This window comes from Acanthopagrus latus, chromosome 12 (assembly GCF_904848185.1).
Source record: "Acanthopagrus latus isolate v.2019 chromosome 12, fAcaLat1.1, whole genome shotgun sequence".
Lineage (NCBI taxonomy): Eukaryota > Metazoa > Chordata > Actinopteri > Spariformes > Sparidae > Acanthopagrus > Acanthopagrus latus.
In genome coordinates, this window is record NC_051050.1 from 4672115 (window position 1) to 4692842 (window position 20728).

At 42.2% G+C, this 20728-nt stretch overlaps 2 protein-coding genes across 2 annotated transcripts; one reads left to right on the top strand and one right to left on the bottom strand.

Annotated features, from left to right (window-relative positions):
• Positions 1-20: 20 nt before the first annotated feature.
• Positions 21-9543, top strand: pum3 (pumilio RNA-binding family member 3). Its single transcript, XM_037116538.1, has 18 exons — positions 21-106; positions 748-815; positions 913-1125; positions 2764-2947; positions 3173-3248; positions 3367-3460; positions 3751-3817; positions 3990-4164; positions 4298-4401; positions 5435-5513; positions 5743-5841; positions 6190-6243; positions 6517-6597; positions 6773-6915; positions 7122-7344; positions 7715-7802; positions 7958-8048; positions 8361-9543. Exons 2-18 carry the CDS (start codon positions 749-751, stop codon positions 8488-8490), a joined length of 1968 nt encoding a protein of 655 aa, XP_036972433.1. The 5' UTR covers positions 21-106; position 748; the 3' UTR covers positions 8491-9543.
• Positions 9544-9755: 212 nt separating this feature from the next.
• kcnv2a (potassium channel, subfamily V, member 2a) lies at positions 9756-19243 on the bottom strand. Its single transcript, XM_037117680.1, has 9 exons — positions 19106-19243; positions 18158-18298; positions 17366-17544; positions 17095-17266; positions 15569-15760; positions 14091-14345; positions 13864-13980; positions 13546-13671; positions 9756-10386 (listed from the first exon to the last, which is right to left on the bottom strand). Exons 1-9 carry the CDS (start codon positions 19241-19243, stop codon positions 10108-10110), a joined length of 1599 nt encoding a protein of 532 aa, XP_036973575.1. The 3' UTR covers positions 9756-10107.
• Positions 19244-20728: the final 1485 nt, after the last annotated feature.

The following is a 20728-nucleotide window of genomic DNA, read 5'->3' on the forward strand; positions in this document are numbered from 1 at the left end:
TTACGGCAGCGACGGTTCCGTCTGATTGGACGCTTGGTACCGTAAATCGTGTTGGTTACAGAACGCATGGGACCGAGCAGGGACAGCGTGTGTGCACATCTGAAATGTAAGTTACACCAGTAGAAATGTCATATATCTTGTTATTGTTCGCGAGATAAAGGACAGAAGCGCTTGGCGTCACCGACATTGTGATAACATGAAATGTCTGAATGTTAATGCTGTGAGCGAACGCTAACTAGCTTCTGATAAAATGACCAATCGTTCTAATAAAGTAAAAGTAACGACAACACGATCTGAAACTAATCCAATTTAAGTTAATATGCTGCATTCAAATGGGGAATTAAGTAGCTTTCTATCAGTAAATGTGCTCAAGTATAAAAAGTGTAAGTAGTAATGGAATAATATGTTTGTTTTTTTCCCAGAGCGTCTTTAGTTGGTTTTTTTTTTCCCTCTTAGCTAGTAGAAGTTAGCCGTAGCTCCCTTCATACCAACATTTCAGTCTGACAGGAAAGTTTCCTCCAAGTGTTGTATATAAATCAAATAGAGATACTTACAGCAGTTCACTACTGAGAAGTATTCCTACAGAGACTTTCAACTTAGGTAGACGTACGTACTGCTCAGCCAGTCACCAGTCATTATATATGTATGTATATGTGTGTATGTATACATTATTGAAAACCAATTTCCTAATTACTCTGTGTCTCTGTTTGTGTCTGTGTCTCCACGTCTCTCTGGGAACCACCGTAGAATGGAGGCTAAATCCAAAAAACCCTTTTCTCCTAAAGGTGGAAAGAAGTTTACACCGAAAGGAAAAGGTGAGCTATGGTTAACATCAACCAGCATAAATGTACACCATCACGTTCAACCAGGTTTGTCATTGGCTTGTCTCTCTTTCTCCTTCTCTCTGCTCAGATTCCATAGGGACCAAATTTGGAGGAAAACCAGGCAACAAGCCGGGTGGTAAAAAGCCCTTCAAACCATACAACAACACAGAGAAGAAGAGCAGACCAGGGAAGGGTGGAGATGCCGGCAAGAAGCAAAACAAATTTGTGGTGTCCAAAGCCGGAAACGTGCAGCAGAAGAGGAAACTTCCTTTTAAGGGGAAAAAGGGAGGAGAGGGAGAAGGTGAGAAAACATCTGCGACATTACAATGCAGTCTGCCATGTTTTAGTGTTTACGTCTCATCACTGCTGAATACTGACCGGTCAGTGTTTTCACTCTCGCCGTCTTTAGCTACTGCCAAATGTCACATGACATTAACTTCCAAGTAACAGTACTACACAGCTAGTAATCTAAGTTGCCAAGAACAGTAATGATATGCACAATACATTGAATATAGATGATATAAATGTTATACACTGTAAAACACATTTGAACAAAAGGGACATTTTACAGGTTGCAAACATGCACTGTATTCACAATGATCTCATATTGCCATGTTGGTGTTGTTCCTGCAGCACAGGTAATGTTGCTCCAGGATTATCATTGCAACTAGCCAAACTAGTGCTGGGCGGTATGACCAAAAATGTATATCACGGTATTTTTCAAAATTCTAACAGTTTCACGGTGTGTGACGGTATTTCTTTTTCATGCATAATCAGGTGTTCACAGCATTTTCTACTGGTTGAGAGAGGAATCACTGGCCCCTTTAAAATAGAAAAGGTGGAACATTTGCTGCAAGGCTGCCCTCTGCCGCTCTGTCTATCTAAAAGGGAGGTTTAATATTCCTTCTTTCCCAAAAAGCCGCCACTGGGGTAGGCATAAACACATGATGTGACATGAAGCATGAAGTTGGGCGTGAACAGTGACGTGCAACATATGCATCAGAAGAAATGTGGCAACACTTGATAGATTCATTTAATTATAGACCCATGGCCCATGTTCTCGCCTCCTCAGTCAAACATATGCCAATGTTAAACCCCCGTTATTAAAGGAAGCGTGCAGCAGAACGCCTCACATTAGCTGCCTCAAGTAACCGACAGCTAACAGGAAGCAGGTCGAATTTGTCTTCAAAATTAGAGCCTTACATTGCACCCCATTGGAGTTTAGAACTGAGTTCATGCCTGCTTAGAAGCGCAACATTGAAAAGAGTCTGGTCTGAAACACTGTCGCTCCGAATGTTGTGTAATCAAATATACCAGTATGGCGGTATATTCATATCATAACAAAAATCGGTATACCGCCCAGCACTAAGCCAGTCATGTTTTTTTGAATATCATAGCTATGTGCCTCGCGAAAAAGACTTGAAAAATAGGCAGATGGGAGAAGTTATCCTGTCAAACGCTGTGAAAGAGTCAATTATGACCCACACCATGTATTCACATATAACCAAACTGCAACTGAAAATTAAAATAATAAGTCAACTGTGACTTAAAATAAGACAACATAACTGTAGGTTACATGCTGGACATGAACCCAAGTCTGTTCTTCACCTATTCAGCCACCACGACTCACTGTCTGTGTGGAGTCTTTGACTTTTTGATGAGATGAAACTCTGGCCACATGCCTGTAGTAGCATGACAACCCTGTCAGAAGTCAGAATATTGAATATATTTTAAAAATAAAATATACAGAAACACATTCTCTCAGCAGCGTTATGTACATTGTCTGATCTCTGAAAGCATCTTGGTTGTAGTAAAGCATTTCAAACAAATGAGATGGAGTCACCATTATAGCTGTAAGCTCTTTACCTTGGTCCACTCTGGCCATTGCACAAATCACCCTTAATCTTTTTCTTGATGATTATTCTGTGTGTGTGGTCAGGTCCAGCAGCTAAGAAGATGAAGAAAGGTGAGTTTAAGTCGAAGAAGGAGCTGACAAAGGAGGAGCTAACACAGAACAGGCAGCAGAAGAAGAAGGAGCTGAAGAAGACCAGGCAGCTGGCGGAGAGGAAGGACATGTTCCAGATCATCTGTCAGGCCAAACAAGTGTGGGGAGACCTCAGGAGGTACACACACACACACACACACACACACACACTCACACTCGCACTCGCACTCACACTCGCACTCTGGTCGGCCTTCATCATGCCTTTTTTATTTTTATTACCTTTTTACCTAAAAATAAAGCAAAACTTTGTGGAACTACATATCCATTATGTATCACATAAATTAAGGCCCACTAAAAGCTGCTGCTTGCTCATTGACAGATGATTGCATGTGTGTGTCAACAGAAAGAAGTGCGACAGTGACATGAAGAAGAAACTGATGAAGGATCTTCATGATCTCATCCGTGGGAAGGTCAAACAGGTGAGTCTCTCTCTGACTGTGTATTGCAAACATAACTCAGAATCCCATTCGCAGGTGAAAGATCTCTAGGAAAACTGAGATCCATATATTTTGCTCACTGACTGTCTCCTGCCTCCAGATGGCGTTTGCTCATGACTCAGTCCGAGTGCTGCAGTGTTTCATCCAGTTCGGCAGCCATGAACAGAGACAGGAAGTGTTTGAGGAGCTGAAAGGTGAGCAGACATGTTTTGCTTCTTCGTCTGCTGCCTTTGTAAATGTTGGTTACTGTATCTCTCTGTGATGCTAGAAAAGTTCATTATCCTGAGAAGGAAACTTGCCTGTTAGGTGACACTGCTGAATTATCTTTAAGCATCCAGAAATCCTGTAAGAGCCAAGGGTTTATATAAGCTTTGAGCTTTTTACAGGTGCTGCCTGCTGATCGTCTGTGGCCCGAGTGTGTGGTAAAAGTGTTGTGTACAGTAGAGCAGCTAATTAACCGTCAGTGCTTTGCTGTCTCCCACAGATGATGTCATTGGTTTGTGTAAGTCGCAGTACGGCAAACACATTGTGAAGAAACTGCTGATGTACGGGTGAGTCCGCTGAGCATAATACATGCAAACATCAACAGATATAAACCACAGACATAACACTAATCCAGCGCTCAGTTTTTGTCGAGCTTCCATGTGGTCCTGTTTGAGTATAAAGATTTTGTTCCAGTAGTGTGTGTGCATGTGTGCTGAGTCCTGTTTATTTCCTCCACAGGAACAAGGAGCTGTTGGCAGCTGTGGTGCAAACTTTTAAAGGTCACGTGCGGCCGATGCTTCGCCACGCCGCCGCCTCCTCCATCATCGAGTACGCCTATAATGACAAAGCCGTGCTCGCACAGAGACTCATGCTCACTGAGGAGCTGTACGGGAACACATTCACATTGTGCAAGGTGCGCACACACACACACACCTGCATGCAATTATTATACGCCATTACGTTATTTCCCTTCTAGTATTGGATTAATTATGGATGTGTGCGTGAAATATTATTGGTTCTGAACATTTCTGTGCCTGTGTGTGCAGTCGACAGTGTGTAACACCATCGAGAAAGTGATCGAGGGAAACCCGGACAAGCTGAACAACATCATCGATGAGATGAAGCAGATTCTCACACCCATGGCCCAGAAGTAAGAGGAGAAAAGCTAAGACAAACATTCACATGCAGATGAGAATTGAAGTGTGAGCAGCTGAACATACTAAAATAAAGCACTCGACAAGGTTAAAATAATTGAATTAACAATAATTAACAATACAAAATTGAGTTAGTTGGATCACCAATTGGCATTTCTCAATTTTTGCTGACTTTTTATGATTATTAATTTAATCAGAAAAATAATGGCAATCTGCAGCCATACATCAGATTAAAGAAAAAAAGAATAGAAACGAAAAAATAGAGATAAAAAGTACCATGTTCATTGCAACTAAACTAGCACTGGTAATGAAGTGAAATTCCCAAAGATGAAGATTAGATTAAAAAAAGTCCCATATGGTAGAAAGTGACAGCTCCAAGTCTTTTGGATTAGCTGCTGCATAAACTGCGGTTCTATTGAAACACTCAATCCAGAGAGAAATGCACACAGCCGTATTCAGAAACTGTTCAGTTAAACAAGCCGTCAGGACTTCAGTCACCTCCCTCAGCCCCGCCCACGGTGGGCGGTAGCTGCTCTGGCCTGTGTGAGCTGACCAATCAGAGAATTCTGGGCTTTTCGGGGGCAGTGAATACCACTGCTGCATCAATAGACAGAGAAAATAGAATGTGTGTTCTGAACATTAGATGATGTAAACACTTTGTAGTAGACACAAAAACTGAGTATCAGCCTGAGCTTGTGATCTTTAATGTGATCCAGTATGTTTTTAGTGATGGGAATATTAACATTTGCTTGAAGGTCAGTACATTTTTGAAACTTCCTTGGAGGCTGCTATTGAATCTGGTCAGATTTTTAATGAGTTGAGTTAAATGGATTTTTTTTCCAGTTGTATCAGCCGCAAAGCTTGGTTTGTAAGTTCAAGGACAAAAATATGAAAATCTATGTTAGCAGTTTTATTTTCTTTTTAGTCACTTCTCTGTTATTCCACCTTTTCCTTATCTGATTTAATGTATTTTGAATTCATATAAAATGTATTTTTCCACTCAGTTTTGTTTTCATTATTGTCTTTCAGAGAACAAGTAATCAAACACTCTCTGGTCCACAAAGTCTTCCTGGACTTCTTCCAGTATGCACCTGACAAACAGAGAACGGTGAGCAGCTCCCTGACTCCTCACACAGTGTTGTATAATCACTATGCAGCAGTGCATTCCTCTAGTAGTGCTCGTAACAGTGGTGCAGTATGATGTGAAATAAAACATACAAGAAAATAGAACTGAACTATGATATAAGAGCTTCATAAAAGCAAAATAGACAAGTTACTTTAGTGCTGACTGTAACATGTTTCTTCTCTTTGGTTGGTGTTTGTTGTGATGTGAGCAGGAGATGATCGAGTCCATCAGAGAGTCGGTCGTCTACATGGCTCACACACACGACGGCGCAAGAGTGGCGATGCACTGTCTGTGGCACGGGACGGCCAAGGTGAGCACACAAACACACACAGAAAGCAAATTGTGTTTGCTGTGGACTCAAGTCGCTGTAAGCAAAATGAATGTTAACGAGAAGATCTATCCTAAAATTGGGCGAGCACCCCCCAGAATGCAAAAAAGCTCCTTGACCTGACATCCTGTTGTCTGTTTGGCTCCTCTTTATCCTCCTCCTGGTAATCCCTAACAAGCTTCATGTAGATGACTCTGTATTAATCAGAAATACTTTATTATTAAGTCCAGACATTTAGTCTTTCGATGGCAGCATGTAAAGTGTTCAATTGAAATAAAGTCAGGTGCACACTGTCTTTGTTTTGACCTTTTTTTCTTTTTCATGTTTCAGGACAGAAAAGTCATTATCAAAACTATGAAGACGTACATGGTGAAGTTTGCCACGGTGAGTTCTCAGTGCAGCTTCATTCATTCATCTGCTAAAACAAGCTTTTCCTAATTAGCTCTGATTTTAGATCAGAATATGAATGTGGATTATTTAGGAGGTGGAAAGCACTGACCCGAGGGTGAATGTTTACCAGGGATTTTGAAAGAGTCAAAGAGTCAAAGCAGCCTGGACTTGTTGGTCTTTACATCAGCCTGCTCATCAGACTTCAGTCGTCAACCTGAACTCCTCATTTTGTATCAAGTTTTTTCTAAACTGTGTGAATGTCTACAGGGGGAGTTTGGTCACCTGGTTCTTCTGGCCATATTCGACTGCGTGGACGACACCAAGCTGGTCAAACAGGCCGTGCTCTCAGTGAGTCAGATGTCAATGCGGTTCAGAAATATTCAGTGAGACTCAAAGAGTAAAAATGAGTATGATCTGGAGTAAAAATGTAAAGATGTCAGGGGACAATCATCATTTTGAAGATGCGTGAAAGGTTGAAGTCACTGTGTTAAACTCTGGTCTCGCCTGACTCCCACCTGTTCAGGAGATCTTGTCGTCTCTGGAGGAGGTCATCAGTAACAAATATGGCAAGAAGGTTTTGCTGTACCTGCTGAGCCCCAGAGACCCTGCTCACCTGCTGCCGGAGATCATCAAGGTGCTGGAGCAAGGAGACAAAAACACACACAGGTAACAACAACATGTGTTGATGGACCTATTAGACAAAAGATCCATAGTTACGGTTTTTTGGCAGGAAAATTATCAAGCCACAAAATGTTAAATAGAAGTTATGTTATCAAGTCTTTTTAAGTTGATTTTTCTTAGAAAGTTAAGTGAAAAACAAACATCATCAGAAAGGGACCACGGTGACATCGCCTCCTTCTTCCTCTCCTCAGTAAAAAGGACATGAAGCTTCGGAGGAAGGAGCTGCTGGAAGTCGTCTCCCCCCCACTGCTGGAACATCTGCGGGACCATGCTGACACCATGGTGACGGACAAGGCGACCAGCGTCACCGTCAGTGACATCCTGGCGTCAGCCTGCGGGGACCTGCGGCCCGCCATGACGGCCGTGGCTAAGTTAGCCAATCAGGAACTAGTGCCAGGAGGGACCGGCGGACAGGTGGGGTGAACTGTTTCATGTGTTTGTCATGTGTGACTGGTTTCATTGCTGATTAATGTAAAGTCACAGTAAAAATGGAACTACACAGCAGAAGTAAATGTATCAAGACGTTTCCAACTCTGCACAGAAACAACTTTGTGTAAAGGTGCTGATTAGCAGATTTTTAATATGCTAATAAGCTAGACTAGCATGGAGAATATGTAAACATTATATGCTAAACTTGTGAGCATGTTAGCATGATAATGTTAGCATTTATCTTAAATTCACTACTACCATGGCTGTAGATTTTCGTCAGTCATTTATCAAGAAAACAAGAGATGGTTTGTCGTCTCCTGCTGTTCTTCACTCTTCGCTCTACTTGTTACTGCAGCTTCACATGGCCGAGCATCCTGCAGGACACCTGGTGCTGAAATGGCTCATCGAGCAGGACCTGACGCTGGAAGAGGCTGGCAAGGAAGGTAAAAAGACACACACATGCAGGAGCTTTTGAGCTTGTTGAGTAGATTTTAACATTGGTAGCAGGAAGCTTTTAAGATGACGGAACTCTAACATCAGCCTTTTCTCCGTATCCCTCTCCCTCTCCCTGCTGATGTCTGCCTCGCTCGCCCCTCAGAGCGCTTCAGCAGGATACTGGTGGACACAGTGGGGACGGACAAACTGAAGAGCTGGATCAGAGTCAACAGAGGAGCTATGGTGCTCTGCTGGTCAGTGCACACACACACACACACACACACACATAAGATAATGTGGTTTGAAGAGACGGTGCAATTAGTTAAAGGGTCAATTCACCTAAAACACAAGATTACATTTTCTTTTTATCTGTCAAGGTTTTGTATCTGTATGTATATAAATGTCACATTCATAACATAAAAACAGTCCAGTGTGAGGGTGACTTGACCCTAAGCAATGACATCACAGGGTATAAACCTTTTTCATTACTCGAAGACTGTAGGTAATAAACATGTTTACATGACGTCACCGCCCCTTAAATCCGTTGCCTGTGTTTGTGTGTGCAGCCTCCTGAACAGCTGTGACAAGTCCGTGGCTGCGGAGGTGAAGGCAGCGCTCGAGTCCATCAAATCAGAGCTCAGCAGCATCAGCAACAACAAAGGAGCAGAAATCCTGCTGGAGAATCTGAACAAATAGACTTTTTCTATTCTAAATGAACTGGTGATGTTGAAAGCACCACTTCTGTGCTGCAGACTGCGAGTTTTGTCTAGCTGCAAATGGGAATGTTTTCAGGAAGTGCACACAACCTGGAACACTGATGCTTCATTTCAGTCCCTGATGGAATAATGGAAGTGTTCGGAGGACGAAGTGATGCTGCGAGAAAACTGGTTCAACACGAAGATGCTCCTTGTGTGTAGGCATTCATTTGAAAGTTTGTACAACACATAATGTAAATCTCCAAATGCTTCTGTCGTACTCATTGCATCAGTAAAAGAGTTTTTTTTTTAATTTAAATACAAATTCTCTGTTCTTTCCAGTCACTTCTTTCATTTATTTACAATCACTGTTAAAACACTGACAATGACCCTCAGCATTTCTTTCACATTTAAAGCCTACTTGAGAAAAGAAGTCCTACACCCTTCAAGTGTCTGAAGGCTTTTAAAGTGATGCGTCTGCAGCAAGTGTTTCGTTTCAATGACCGGGCTTAATGCAGGATGAAGAAAGTGCAAATGTTCAGTTTATTAACTCAGAGCAGCCAACTGGTCTTACTAAAGTATAAAAGAACATTTGAGAAGTTCTGGTTCCATTTGCAGTTGAGGTAAATACAATGTTGAAAACTATCGAGAATTTACAGATTGAAGAGCTGGACTGGGTCTCTGCCGTCCTCTTGTGGATCCATCCATGCAGATAGTTTTGGTTCTTTGTGGTTTCTGCCAGAGGTGAATGGAATTTCATTTTGGTGCTCACAGCACAATTGAAATTAAAATTTGTAATTTCACCGGCAGTGTATGTTTTACAGGAACAGTGTACCTGTTTCTTAATACAAATCAGAAATTGACAGCTTACAACCAGGACAAAACAATCTGGATGGACACACACAGTAAAGGTTTTACCAGCACAGTGCTGTTTGTTTGTGTCATCCTCATCATCATCTGGTTTTGGATTGTTTATCAGATTTTGTACCATGTGAGTGATAATTGTATCAACTTAAAAGAAAATGTGTTTTCAAAATAAAGATTATAATTAGTACTTCATTGTAACTCACTTTTTAAGCATATCTTTAAATATGCTTTTACTGATGAACAGAATGCTGTCTATTGAGCAGAGCTCCACAGCTAAAAGCTTCGGAGTCAGTCAGTTCAGCCTGAGGATTCAATGATAAACATGTCCTGTACTTTATATTATGATGACTCCATGTCACACACACACACACACACACACACACACTAATGATGGCAAGATAAAGAGACATAGGTTTATTATTAGAGACAGAGACGTGTGGCAGATAAACAGTCTGATATCCATCGCCCAGATGTCGGCTCTCCATCCTTCTGATTATTTCTGTCCTGTTGTCGTTCGCTCCTGAATCCTGGATTACTTGTGAGCTTTCCAGGCTAATGGATGGAGGAAGAGTAGAGGTCAGTGCTGATGGTGTCTGCCATGAGTCCCACAGTCGTGGGGTCTTAATGGTATACTGGCCTGAATGTCACTGGTTCATTTCCAGTTCAGACCCTCCATAAACTGGCAGTCTGCTGTCCTTGATTGCCACTCCAAACTAAGCTTACTGTAGAAGGAAGAAAACGACGACTTTGCTCACTGCAGGCGGTCCATCCTGGGCTGAATGGCGTCCTCGCAGCACTCAGCCAACTTCTTTGCTGCCCTCCTGGCAAATTGCACCTTCCCACGGGCCCTGGTGACGGCAGTGTACTCGTGGGCCTTGAGCTTGGTGTAGTAGTCGGAGAACTTGTTGTAGAGGATGGAGATGGGCATGCCGTTGAGGATGACGCCGAAGGAGATGCAGGCGAAGGCGAAGATCCGGCCCAGGTTGGTCTCGGGTAACATGTCGCCGTAGCCCACCGTCGATATGCTCACCTGACGGATGAGGAGAAACCGTTAAATGAAAGTGAGATTCTTTTTTCAGCAATAGACTTTCAGTGTGTTTACATTCTACAATTGACAAGTAGTTTTCAGTGCTAGTGGCGGAGTCTGCCACTCTGCTCTCCTTCAGTGCTATGAGAGATACACAGGGTGACTTTTATTGTGAAGTAGTCACAGGAAACTGATATATTTGTTACCACAGTTAGTGCCACCACCTGTCGCATAATAAACTAATTGTTTGGCTATTATTATAGTGAATGACCTTTTTGATATTGTGTTAATGTTCTTAAAAGCGCACGATGTAAGAATTTATGTTGAAAGCATTCCAAAATTAACTACAGTTATAGAGTGCAAATAATTCACTGTAGTAGTTTTATGCTAAAGACATCTATTGATATTAGCATGCTAACTAGCTAGCAATAGCCCCAACATTCCTGTGCTGCTGGTGGCATAAAGCTCCCAGTCTGACCACTAGAGGCACGGCTAATCGTGCTAACTATCAAACATCATCTACAGTTAGCGGTTACTGTTGTGATATGCTGCCCTTCTGTTTGAGTATTAATTGGACTGGTTCTGATTTTTACAGACTGCACCTTTAACTGTATCATTGATACAGTTATGACTTATTCACTAGCTTACTAACCAGTCTCTCTTTTTGTCAATAAATAACTCATATATATTTTTCTTGGACACTGACTACACTGCATTTCACACATTCACAGAAACTCATAAATAACCTGCTTTTATTATCATTATTCTTTATCTTTTCATCTTCCCTCCTCTCCTCAGATAACCTCTCATACATCCACACATTCTCCTTCTTCTTCTCCTGCATTTATTATTAATACTTTCCCCCCTTCCCCCCCTGACCTTGATCTTTCCTTTATCTTTATTTATTTATTTGCCATCCTCTCCGCCTCACTCTTTTCACTCACACATCCAGGGGTGGGGATAAGACTGCACCTCTGGCTCAGCAGCTGGCTAAAGGACACACAGGACTAGGTCACCCTGATTGAGACAAAATTAATACACATAGCTTTCCCACAGAACAAGCCCCACGAGGACTGGTGGGTGGGGGGGGGCAGTTTTCAAAGGGTCTGGACCTGCAACGAGTTGACACCACAGGCGGCCCGGGGCAGACTGTATAATTGTAACATGGTGTGGAACCACACAGGGTGACCCTCCACCCAGTCTGTGTCAGCTGCAGCGCTCACTGTTACGGGTGGCCATCATCAGAGGTGTCCTCAACAGCAAACCCCAACACCTGTTAGTCTCTTTCATGTTTTATTTTGTCCATTCATGTGGTTCGGTGTCTTTCTCATTTTATACACATGCACTCAAACATGTGGACTGTAAAACCACGTTGTTATTACCTCAGTCAAGAGGATGATTGAGGCATATTTCAGCAGCCTTTATCTGTGAGTGAGTAGAATCTGATGTGGATCCAAACAGAGATGTGGATTTAAACAAAAAGACAAGTAAAAAGGCAACAAAAAAAAAGAAAAAAAAAGGCAACTGAGGTATGCGCTCTATTTGAGTGCCATCCTAGTTACGAGTGTAACCAGTACCACGAGTATTAATATAACTTAATATAATATTAATATATTTTTTGCTATGGTCCATTGCTTTATAATAAAACCAAAATCTTGGCTCAAGTTGGCTCTATTTGATAATATTAAATTAATCAGATAATAACAACTTTTGCGATGTTTTTACTGTGAAGAACAGGTTGATATATTAGAGGATTAAACACTGTGACATTACACGTATAGTTCGGGTCTCTCCCCGGGTGGAGGAGGGACAGTTCCAGATGCGTCCTGCTGAAATGTTTAAGGAAGCAGCTGTGCACTGCTCCTAATCAGCTTTTTATAAGCTTCTCTATGGGAAGCATCCAGACGGTCTTCCTTACAGCAGAGGACGCCGTCCCAAATGCGGCTACACAAGCTGTCGCATAAACTTGCTTTTAAAGGAGCACTGTGTGTGGGTTTGGGGAAAGACATTTTATTAATGAAGAGAAAGATCTTCATGACTCAATTTATGACTAAAACAAACTCAATAAACTCAATTTGTTTTCATGACTGCATAAACTGAATAAACAAACTGATCTCAAAAGGACAACACAACTCCATACTGTTTTACTTTGTTTAAATGTGGCGGACCCTGCCACCTTTCCAGCTTCAAACAGTACTCTGGGCACCTTATTTTCCTCCGAGAACGGCACATTTCTTCTCAAAAACTACATAGTGTCCCTTTAAATGGTCTCTGTGGAACATCTGCTTCGTTCTGGCCATTAGTTATTAAACTATTTCTAAACTAAAGATAACTACTGTTGCTCTCTGTTAGAGGATCCGAGAGACGCACTGAGACAAAGCACTTGACCAACCTCTATATAGTCACATCATATGGACTGTCGTGGAAAATCTGACCTTCACAGAGAAATCCACAGACCAGCAGCACTAAGCAACAAACGCTTCTCAAACTCGTACAGGCAAGCCAGAGAGACGGGGGAGGTCTCAGTGTACATGTCTTGTTACAATCCACTCACATATGGGCAATAAAAAAAAAAAATGGATTAACACACGTACATCACTACAAATTGTTACATAGAGCCCGATGAACTTCACATCTGTGTGCGTCATGACTACTCTTTACATCCAGCATACATCCTGAATTCAGATTAATGGAGCTTTTGCAATTTTGCGCGATTCCCTTCACCTGATTCTGCTGTGTTCACCACATTAACCGTAGCGTGAGCTCCTTGACTTGCTCCTATGTGTAGTTACATTCATATTGCACAAAATCCTAACTTCATGATGAGGATATTGGCTGTTGGTTTGGCCCTCTCTGTGGATTCACTTTTTAACCCTCCAGCAAAACTCAAGTGATAATTATGTGACTGACGCTGCTCACATCACAGCGTACTGGCTGCTGTATTTTGGAGAAACTCCCTGGCTCAGGGGCAACGGCAAAGTTTATGTGCCAAAGCTCGCTGTCGTCAAAAAGTTCAACTTCTTCTTATGAACACTGCCTGACGGGCGCAGCTGCATCAGAGGGATTTTTACACAGTATGTAGGAGGGCGGGTGGAGGACATAGATTGTAGAGTGTTTGTTTGAATGTTGGTGTGTACGTGTTTGTGTGTTGGGTCGACTCACGGCGGCCCACCACCACGCGTTCGGCATGGAGGTGAAGTTGGTGTTGTACACGTCGTGCTCCACAGTGTACACCATGGCTGAAAACATGAAGATGCCCATACCGATGAAGAGCAGCAGACAGCCCACCTGCACACACACACACACACACACACACACACACAGTTTAGTTGGGATTTTCTCCCTCTGGCTGCTATGTTCTGCTCATGACTAATTCATTGGTCCATTAGGGTCCAAACAGTGTGAAAATACAAGAAAACAAGTAGAAAGTTATTATTATTATCATTATTATAGATCTTTTCGAGTCAGACGCAGTCAGACCTGCTGGTAACACTGCCTCAGTGTGAAGCCGAAGGCTCTGAGGCCTGTCGAGTGACGGGCCAGCTTCAAGATCCTGAAGATTCTCATCAGACGCATGATCCTCAGAACCTGACCCAGCTACGGGCAAGAGAAACCACAGAAGAAGAACCAATGAGTGAGACCAGTAAATATGAATGATGTCATCATCATCATCATCATCATCAGCTGTCCCTCCAGCCCCCTCTCACCTTTCCCACGCGTCCCACCGTCTCGATGTCCCCCGAGTGCAGCTGCACGTCCTCGGCCGAGAAGTACTCCAGGAGCGTCTGCAGGTAGTGCGGCAGGATGGCCACCAGGTCGACGGTGTTCAGCACGCTGCTTCCAAACCGCTTGAGGTCGGGGGTGGACATCAGGCGCAGCAGGTACTCCAGGGTGAAGAAGGTGATGCAGATTGACTCCACGTGCTCGCCGTAGGATCTGCCGCTGAGCTGGCCCGACGGCGTCTGGGAGAGGAAATGATGGGATAAAGGTTTATGCCATGTCGTTAAATGTTTGATTAATGAGCTTCTTCTCCAGGTGAGCTTGGATGGTCAGGAGTTTGGAGAAATTGTGTTAAACTGAGATTTGAGTTCAAATACACTGACCCTGTGCTTCATATCTATACAAATGACACACTTGCTTCCTTTCCAACAACTGTAACATAAAAAAAATGACTAGGAAGTATTATATGTGTTTTGGGCGAGGACTGATCTGTTGGAATATTGACTGTTGCTCTGACATCACTTCTTCTCTTCTCTCAGTGTTTTTGCACATTTTGCAGGTGGTTTTTTCAGCTGATATGATTGCTGATGATGACACACTACTCATGGCTGATACCAGTAAGAGTAGGGACTGATCGATATATTATAATATCCAGGCAGATGTAAACACTGATTATAAGTAATCAAGTAAACTATTTGTTCATTTACATTTGGATTTTTACAAATAAAAATCTTTTGAACGACCAGTGATGGAATGTAACTAACAACAATTCCCCCAAATACTGTACTTAAATACTATTTCGGGGAGTTGTACTTTGGTACTTCCAGTACTAGTTACCAGTTACCAGTTACTTTGCAGATTCAGATTATTCAGTGATGATGACTTGTGTCAGAGAGAGGATGCTGCATCAGAGCCAAAGCAGCACTATTCTGTAATTCAAATCACTTTACCGGCAATCAGGTGAGAAAAATCTCCTTGTTATTCTCCTTCTTCTTGCTTTTGTTTGTCTCTGAGTTTACTTGCAGCCCACAAACCAACTGTAAAGGTGCATACCGCCAACTACTGTATTGGAGTGTTTAGATGCTGAGCTTGTTATGTCAATGAAAGCAGTGCGGCTTCATATCATCTGCTCTACTTAACAGCCACAATTTCATTATCACCTTACGGCTAATCAAACACATTTCCCATTATTGGCTCAATATAAATGGTGCATTCTGAACTTAGTTATCTCAAAAGCATATGAAGCTATGGATAAAGTCTTCTATTCTAGTATTAAATCTACATTATTGTTTATGCCTAAATGCATATGCAATTAATGGTGTCCTAACAGAATGACTCACAGATGGAACATGTCATCACAGCTGTTATACATACATGTACACTCATACTGTCACCTTTACCATAGTGTGTACCTACTGTTAGGTCTCTGACACACACACGCGCGCACATACACACACACACACACCAGGTACTGCATCTCCTCCACAGTGTTGAGCGTCATGGCGACCAGCGAGATCAGCACAAACATGGAGGAGGCGATCCCCATCAGCTTTGCAGGGACCGATGAGAACGGCTTCTCCACCAGGTTCCAGATCTTCCTCCGGGCCGGCCCCAGGGCCATGTCGTCAAACAGCTCCTCGTTCTCCTCCATCTCCACCTTTCATGGTTAGAAATAATGATAATAATAAAAAACATACAGCCTGGAGAAAATAAGTGTAGCTTTTATCAGCATAAAAAAAAGAAACAAAATGAAACATTCATTAAATGTAAAGGATACAATGCATGAATATATATAGTAATAAATGACAGTTTAAGGTATCTAAAAGCATTTTTAAATAGGGACAGAGCAAAACAAGCACAAAAAGAAAATATCCACATCACAAGCTGAAATGAAACTGAATTAAAGATTGAAACATTAAAGGTCAAGAAAACACGCCAGGAAGACGCTGGCACAACAAACTGTGATGGAAACATCTGTCTAAATCTGTGCCAAGGAAAAGCTTATTCTGCAGCTCCCCATCTGTCAAGACAGCGGAGCGCAGCGGTGATTTATAATGTAGGTCAGACAGACTCGGAGCCAGCCCGCAGATTACTGACAAAAATCTCACAGGTGAAGATATATGAAAAAAAACATAAACTGCTGAACCAATGAAGCTGGGAGGTGGTGACTCTTTGGCATTTTTATATTAAAGCACTTGTTTTTTTAATCTATTTTTTTTTTTTTTTTTTTTTACTTTTGGAGCCTAGAGGGTGAAATATGATATAGTGATATATTTTTCAAGAGAGCGCCGCAAATTCATTTACATTCACCTCCATTTTATTGGTGTGCATACAAAGTTTGCAAAAAAAATAATCAAAACTACAGGTACATGCTTGACACAAGTATATGCGCACACCTTCTGCTGGAGGGAAGTGAGAGAAGTAGAGGTTTTTTGTGTCTGTATTAACAAAATAGACTACAACACAAGCAGACTTCTCTCCTCCTGGTCCAGACACAAACAGGCCGGCTGAGAACTATCTTGAGGGCTCCATCACTGACCTTTGCTCAGACAGTCATTCCAACTTGTGCTGTGATTCTGAGCGTAATGCTGATGGTCGCAGCATGTTCATGTTTACCTCTCAGCACACAGCACAGTCCAGCTCCTCATCTAAACCAGCTCTATTTTCCCAAGAGGGCCATGAATTATTCCTGTATCACATGACATAATGAGATTGGCGTCCATAGTTTAATCTGTGTTTATCCTGTTGGAGGGGAGGCTGACCAGTCTGAAGGTTTTCATTTCAACCACAGAATCCCCCCACTGATTAAACATTTTACTATTACACTGAGGATGGAGGATTATCTTGTTTTCTTCTCCAGTGGCTCAGCAGAACACCTGTAGAGGTTCTTCTGTCAGATCTGAAGCCAGTCTCCAGCAAGTCTCCAGAACTAAGGTACAGTGGATGCTTCTCTGCACCCCCCTTACATATCCAGAATGCACAGCGCCTCACCTCTGCTATCAGCTGTTTCTGGATTTTCAGTTGCTCGGTCAGCTCGTCCTGCCGCTCCTCGAAGGAGATGCGGCAGCAGCGTTGGCTGTGTTTGATCCTGACACCCCAGTACTTTATCTCCTCCAGGAAGTTGCGGGGACACAGCTCGTGTTTAATGCACAGCACTCCGGTTCTGACGGAAGAGGACGGGGACAGGAAGAGGTGGGTGTTGAGTGTGTGTTTACTTGAGCCCACGTTGATCTGTGACCCCATTTTATCTTTCATCGTGTACCTGTAGAAGTGGAAGATGTTGTGGAAGACTTCAGGGTCCCGGTCAAAGAAGAACTCGTTGCTGTGGACAACATAGTCGTCACACAGATCCAACCTCCTGCTGTGGTCTGAGCACGTGGCCAACCGGCCGATCCTTGTCTTTGGATACCTGGCAGCTAACGTGTAGGGCAAGCGGTACACCTGCAGGAGAGGACAACAGAAGACGGTGAAATCAGTTCATCATTTATATGAAGATGGGAACACACAAGTAGACTTTTAGAAGGTCCAGTGTGTTTTGGTTACCTCACAATAAGTATCTTATATCTATAGAGGGAGTGGGTCCACTTCCACAGGGTCCGCCACGTTTCTATGGTAGCCTAGAATGGACAAACACTGGCTGTAGAGAGCACCTTCTAAGTTTTATTCACATTCATAGTGGCTACCATAGACAAGGGATATTCACTTGGTTACAACCTGCAACCCCACTGCTCCATGCCACTAAGTCCTACACACTGGACCTTTAAAATACATACCAAGGGGGGAAATAATACACAACCTATGTAAATCACAACTGCTGGATCAGGTACCTGTCAGTAAGTAACTCAAAGGCTACAAAACATCAACACAGAGTGATATAAAAGAAGTCCTGCAAATGAATCCCCACACTTGAAGGCTGGATGAGGACAATGTTTAGTATTTTTTATAAAAGGTGCCATATTAACTCCAGCTGTAACACACATTGCCAACAGATATCACAAGTGTTAGGAGTACAGTAGCTGTTTCTTTCTTTGGAGAGAGAGTTTAGGAGAATTACCGTTCCTCCGACGTTGATGTTGAGAGTGAGGTGTTTGGTTGGAGAGAGCAGCAGCTGGGACGTAGACGCCGTGAGTCGATCCTCCTCCTCCTCCTCATCTTCATACTCAGCATACAGGTCGTAGATGTCTCTGCACAGATCCTTCACAAACAAAGCAAAGTCTTTACAATGCTGAATTCAGCATTGCATGCATATATTCAAGATGGATGAAGAAAACTTGGAAAAAGACACAGATGACAGAAAAATGATGAGAAATTGAAAGGAAGGTTTTCTTTTTTACAGCAGCTGATTTCTTTACTTAAAGTGACTCCATTAGTTCTACACATTAAAGTGTGTTTACAGGTCTTGAGGAGTACTACTGTACATGTGAAGTAGTAGTAATCCTTTTGTGGCTTACATTACATTCCTATAATATTATTGGACTCATTACGGACACATTAAAAATGATTAAATTGAAAAAATGTGTAAAATCGGTGGAGTTGCCCTTCAAAACTAAATCAAACAGTTTACCAACTGATTAGTTTATTGACAGTTAATCCACGACATCTTACATTTGAGTTCATTGTTTATAGAATCTATGAAGCAGAATGTTAAAAGTTCTCTGGTTCCAGCTGCTCAAATATGTGAGTCTGCTGCTGCGGTCTTCATTTGAAATCACTGTAACATATCTTTGACTTTCTGCATGCATGACATGTGAGGAACGTCACCTTGGGCTCTGGAACAATGATCAATAATGAAATTAATTACTAGTAGCAGGTGAACAGCTGGAGTTTTGTGAAAAGCCTTCTTTGTTATTATTGATGAGTGAATGGATTTTAGACTTATTAAAGTTCACATTTATTCAAATCTTTGATTTTCACTCTCAGATTTGAAAAACAAAATCCTGCCAAGTGGAGAGTGAGAAAAAAAAGACAAACATATGAAAGATGAATAAATCAAGTGTCTGACCTGCATGGAGCTCCATGGCTTGATAAAGATCTTGGTGAGGTCCACGTAGTCGGCTGGTTCTGTGACAGCTTGGGTCCGGCTGCCGGGCTTGTAGCTGTGGAACAGACTCCTGCTGCGGGCTCTGAGGTGGCTCAACATGGTCGCCACTCGATCTGTTCACAACCTCGACATTCAATCAACTTGTATGGAGAGATATCCTGACAGCTCTAACACCATCACCCTCTCAAACACACCGTACCACACACAGCTGGGATCTTGCACATGTGGACAAAACCTTGATCACACACACACACATATATAAAAAATGAATGAGTAGGCAAACATAAAAGGATGGCAAGAGATTTCACTCAAACTCAGTAAGAAAGCGGGTCACCACACACACACAAACACACACACACGGAGCGATGAGGTAGGAAGTGACTCTCGTCATCTAATGCAGTTGGCTGAGATGATCTGGGTGCTTAAAGTTTTAAACACTGTTATCCTCTTTTATCCATCTCTTGATCTCTCGCTCTCCTCCCACTAACTGTATCTGATCCTGCGGGACGTTGATATTTTCCTACTTGTAAGTGAAGGAGCCGGTCTAAGAGACTACTTATTTTATATTAACACACACAGTAAAGCTGAATTTGATGGGAATGTTAGGGGAAGCCCTGACCAAGCTGAACTTTTGACTCCGAGAGGAAAAGTCAGTGCAGGAAGAGGCGGACTGACTCTGCCATCAACAGAGCCGAGCACCAGCGCGGCTCGAAAACACACATAAACATCTCAAAAGCATCAATGTGGACATTTTGTCACAGGAATTTGGTTTAACTAATAAAGCTTTCCTTAAAGGCACACATTTTGACAAAACAACAGGTGGAATTAAATAAAATGAATGACGGCTCCATTCTGTTCAGGTGAACTCCCTCCAGGGCTCTGGCTTTGTGCATGCTCACTCATAGAATGGAGTCGTTTTTAATATATTCCTGCTCTGTCAAGTTAGGATGAATAGCGAGAAAGCAGTCTATAGCTTGTAATTTCAGTCTGTACCAGTGGTGCTGTTATTAAAATAATACATAAAAGTTCAGTGTATTCTTCATTTTTTCTCTAAATGTTCAGTCTAAATGACTCCCAGCCCCTGCTCTGTTCTGCACAGTGGTCACCTCTGCAGACCTCCGCCTGAAAATGCAGATGACAGGTTTAGATATTAGTTCAAGCAGTTTTACAAATAAGGAACTTACATAGTGTAATGCATGTGTAAGTATGATTACAGACTTTTATTACAGACAGAAAAATACTAAAAGTACAAGTACCGAAAAGTAGTAAGGAGTTGTAATTATTTGCTTCCGTCCTTGGTTTGTACATAATAAAGGAAATACTTAGAGGGTTATCTTCATTTGAGGTTGAGGTCGATCATTAATGTTAATGTCGGTTAAAAAAAAAAAACCTTGTTGTGGTTTCATCAATGTGAAAAACCGTTTTTGTTGAGTCCACAGGCTTGTAAGTGCTATATCTGTATTTTCCATATTGAATTATTATCCCTGACAGACTGTATGTGGGTTGGAGGGGAAGTTGGGTCGATTGCATTCGTTTACATTTCATGTTGTCAGTGTGAAAACAAGCAGAATCTGCAGTTGTTCA

What these genes read in the sequence shown, in the direction of transcription:
- kcnv2a (XM_037117680.1), bottom strand. Translation starts at nt 19,243, where the DNA reads ATGTTGAGCCACCTCAGAGCCCGCAGCAGGAGTCTGTTCCACAGCTAC. An exon ending in AGCCATGGAGCTCCATGCAG is followed by an intron (nt 18,299 to 19,105) that starts GTCAGACACTTG and finishes TTGTTTGTGAAG; the next exon opens with GATCTGTGCAGAGACATCTA. An exon ending in AGAAACAGCTGATAGCAGAG is followed by an intron (nt 15,761 to 17,094) that starts GTGAGGCGCTGT and finishes TAACCATGAAAG; the next exon opens with GTGGAGATGGAGGAGAACGA.
- pum3 (XM_037116538.1), top strand. Translation starts at nt 749, where the DNA reads ATGGAGGCTAAATCCAAAAAACCCTTTTCTCCTAAAGGTGGAAAGAAG. An exon ending in AGTGTTTGAGGAGCTGAAAG is followed by an intron (nt 3,461 to 3,750) that starts GTGAGCAGACAT and finishes TGTCTCCCACAG; the next exon opens with ATGATGTCATTGGTTTGTGT. An exon ending in TCAAACAGGCCGTGCTCTCA is followed by an intron (nt 6,598 to 6,772) that starts GTGAGTCAGATG and finishes CCACCTGTTCAG; the next exon opens with GAGATCTTGTCGTCTCTGGA.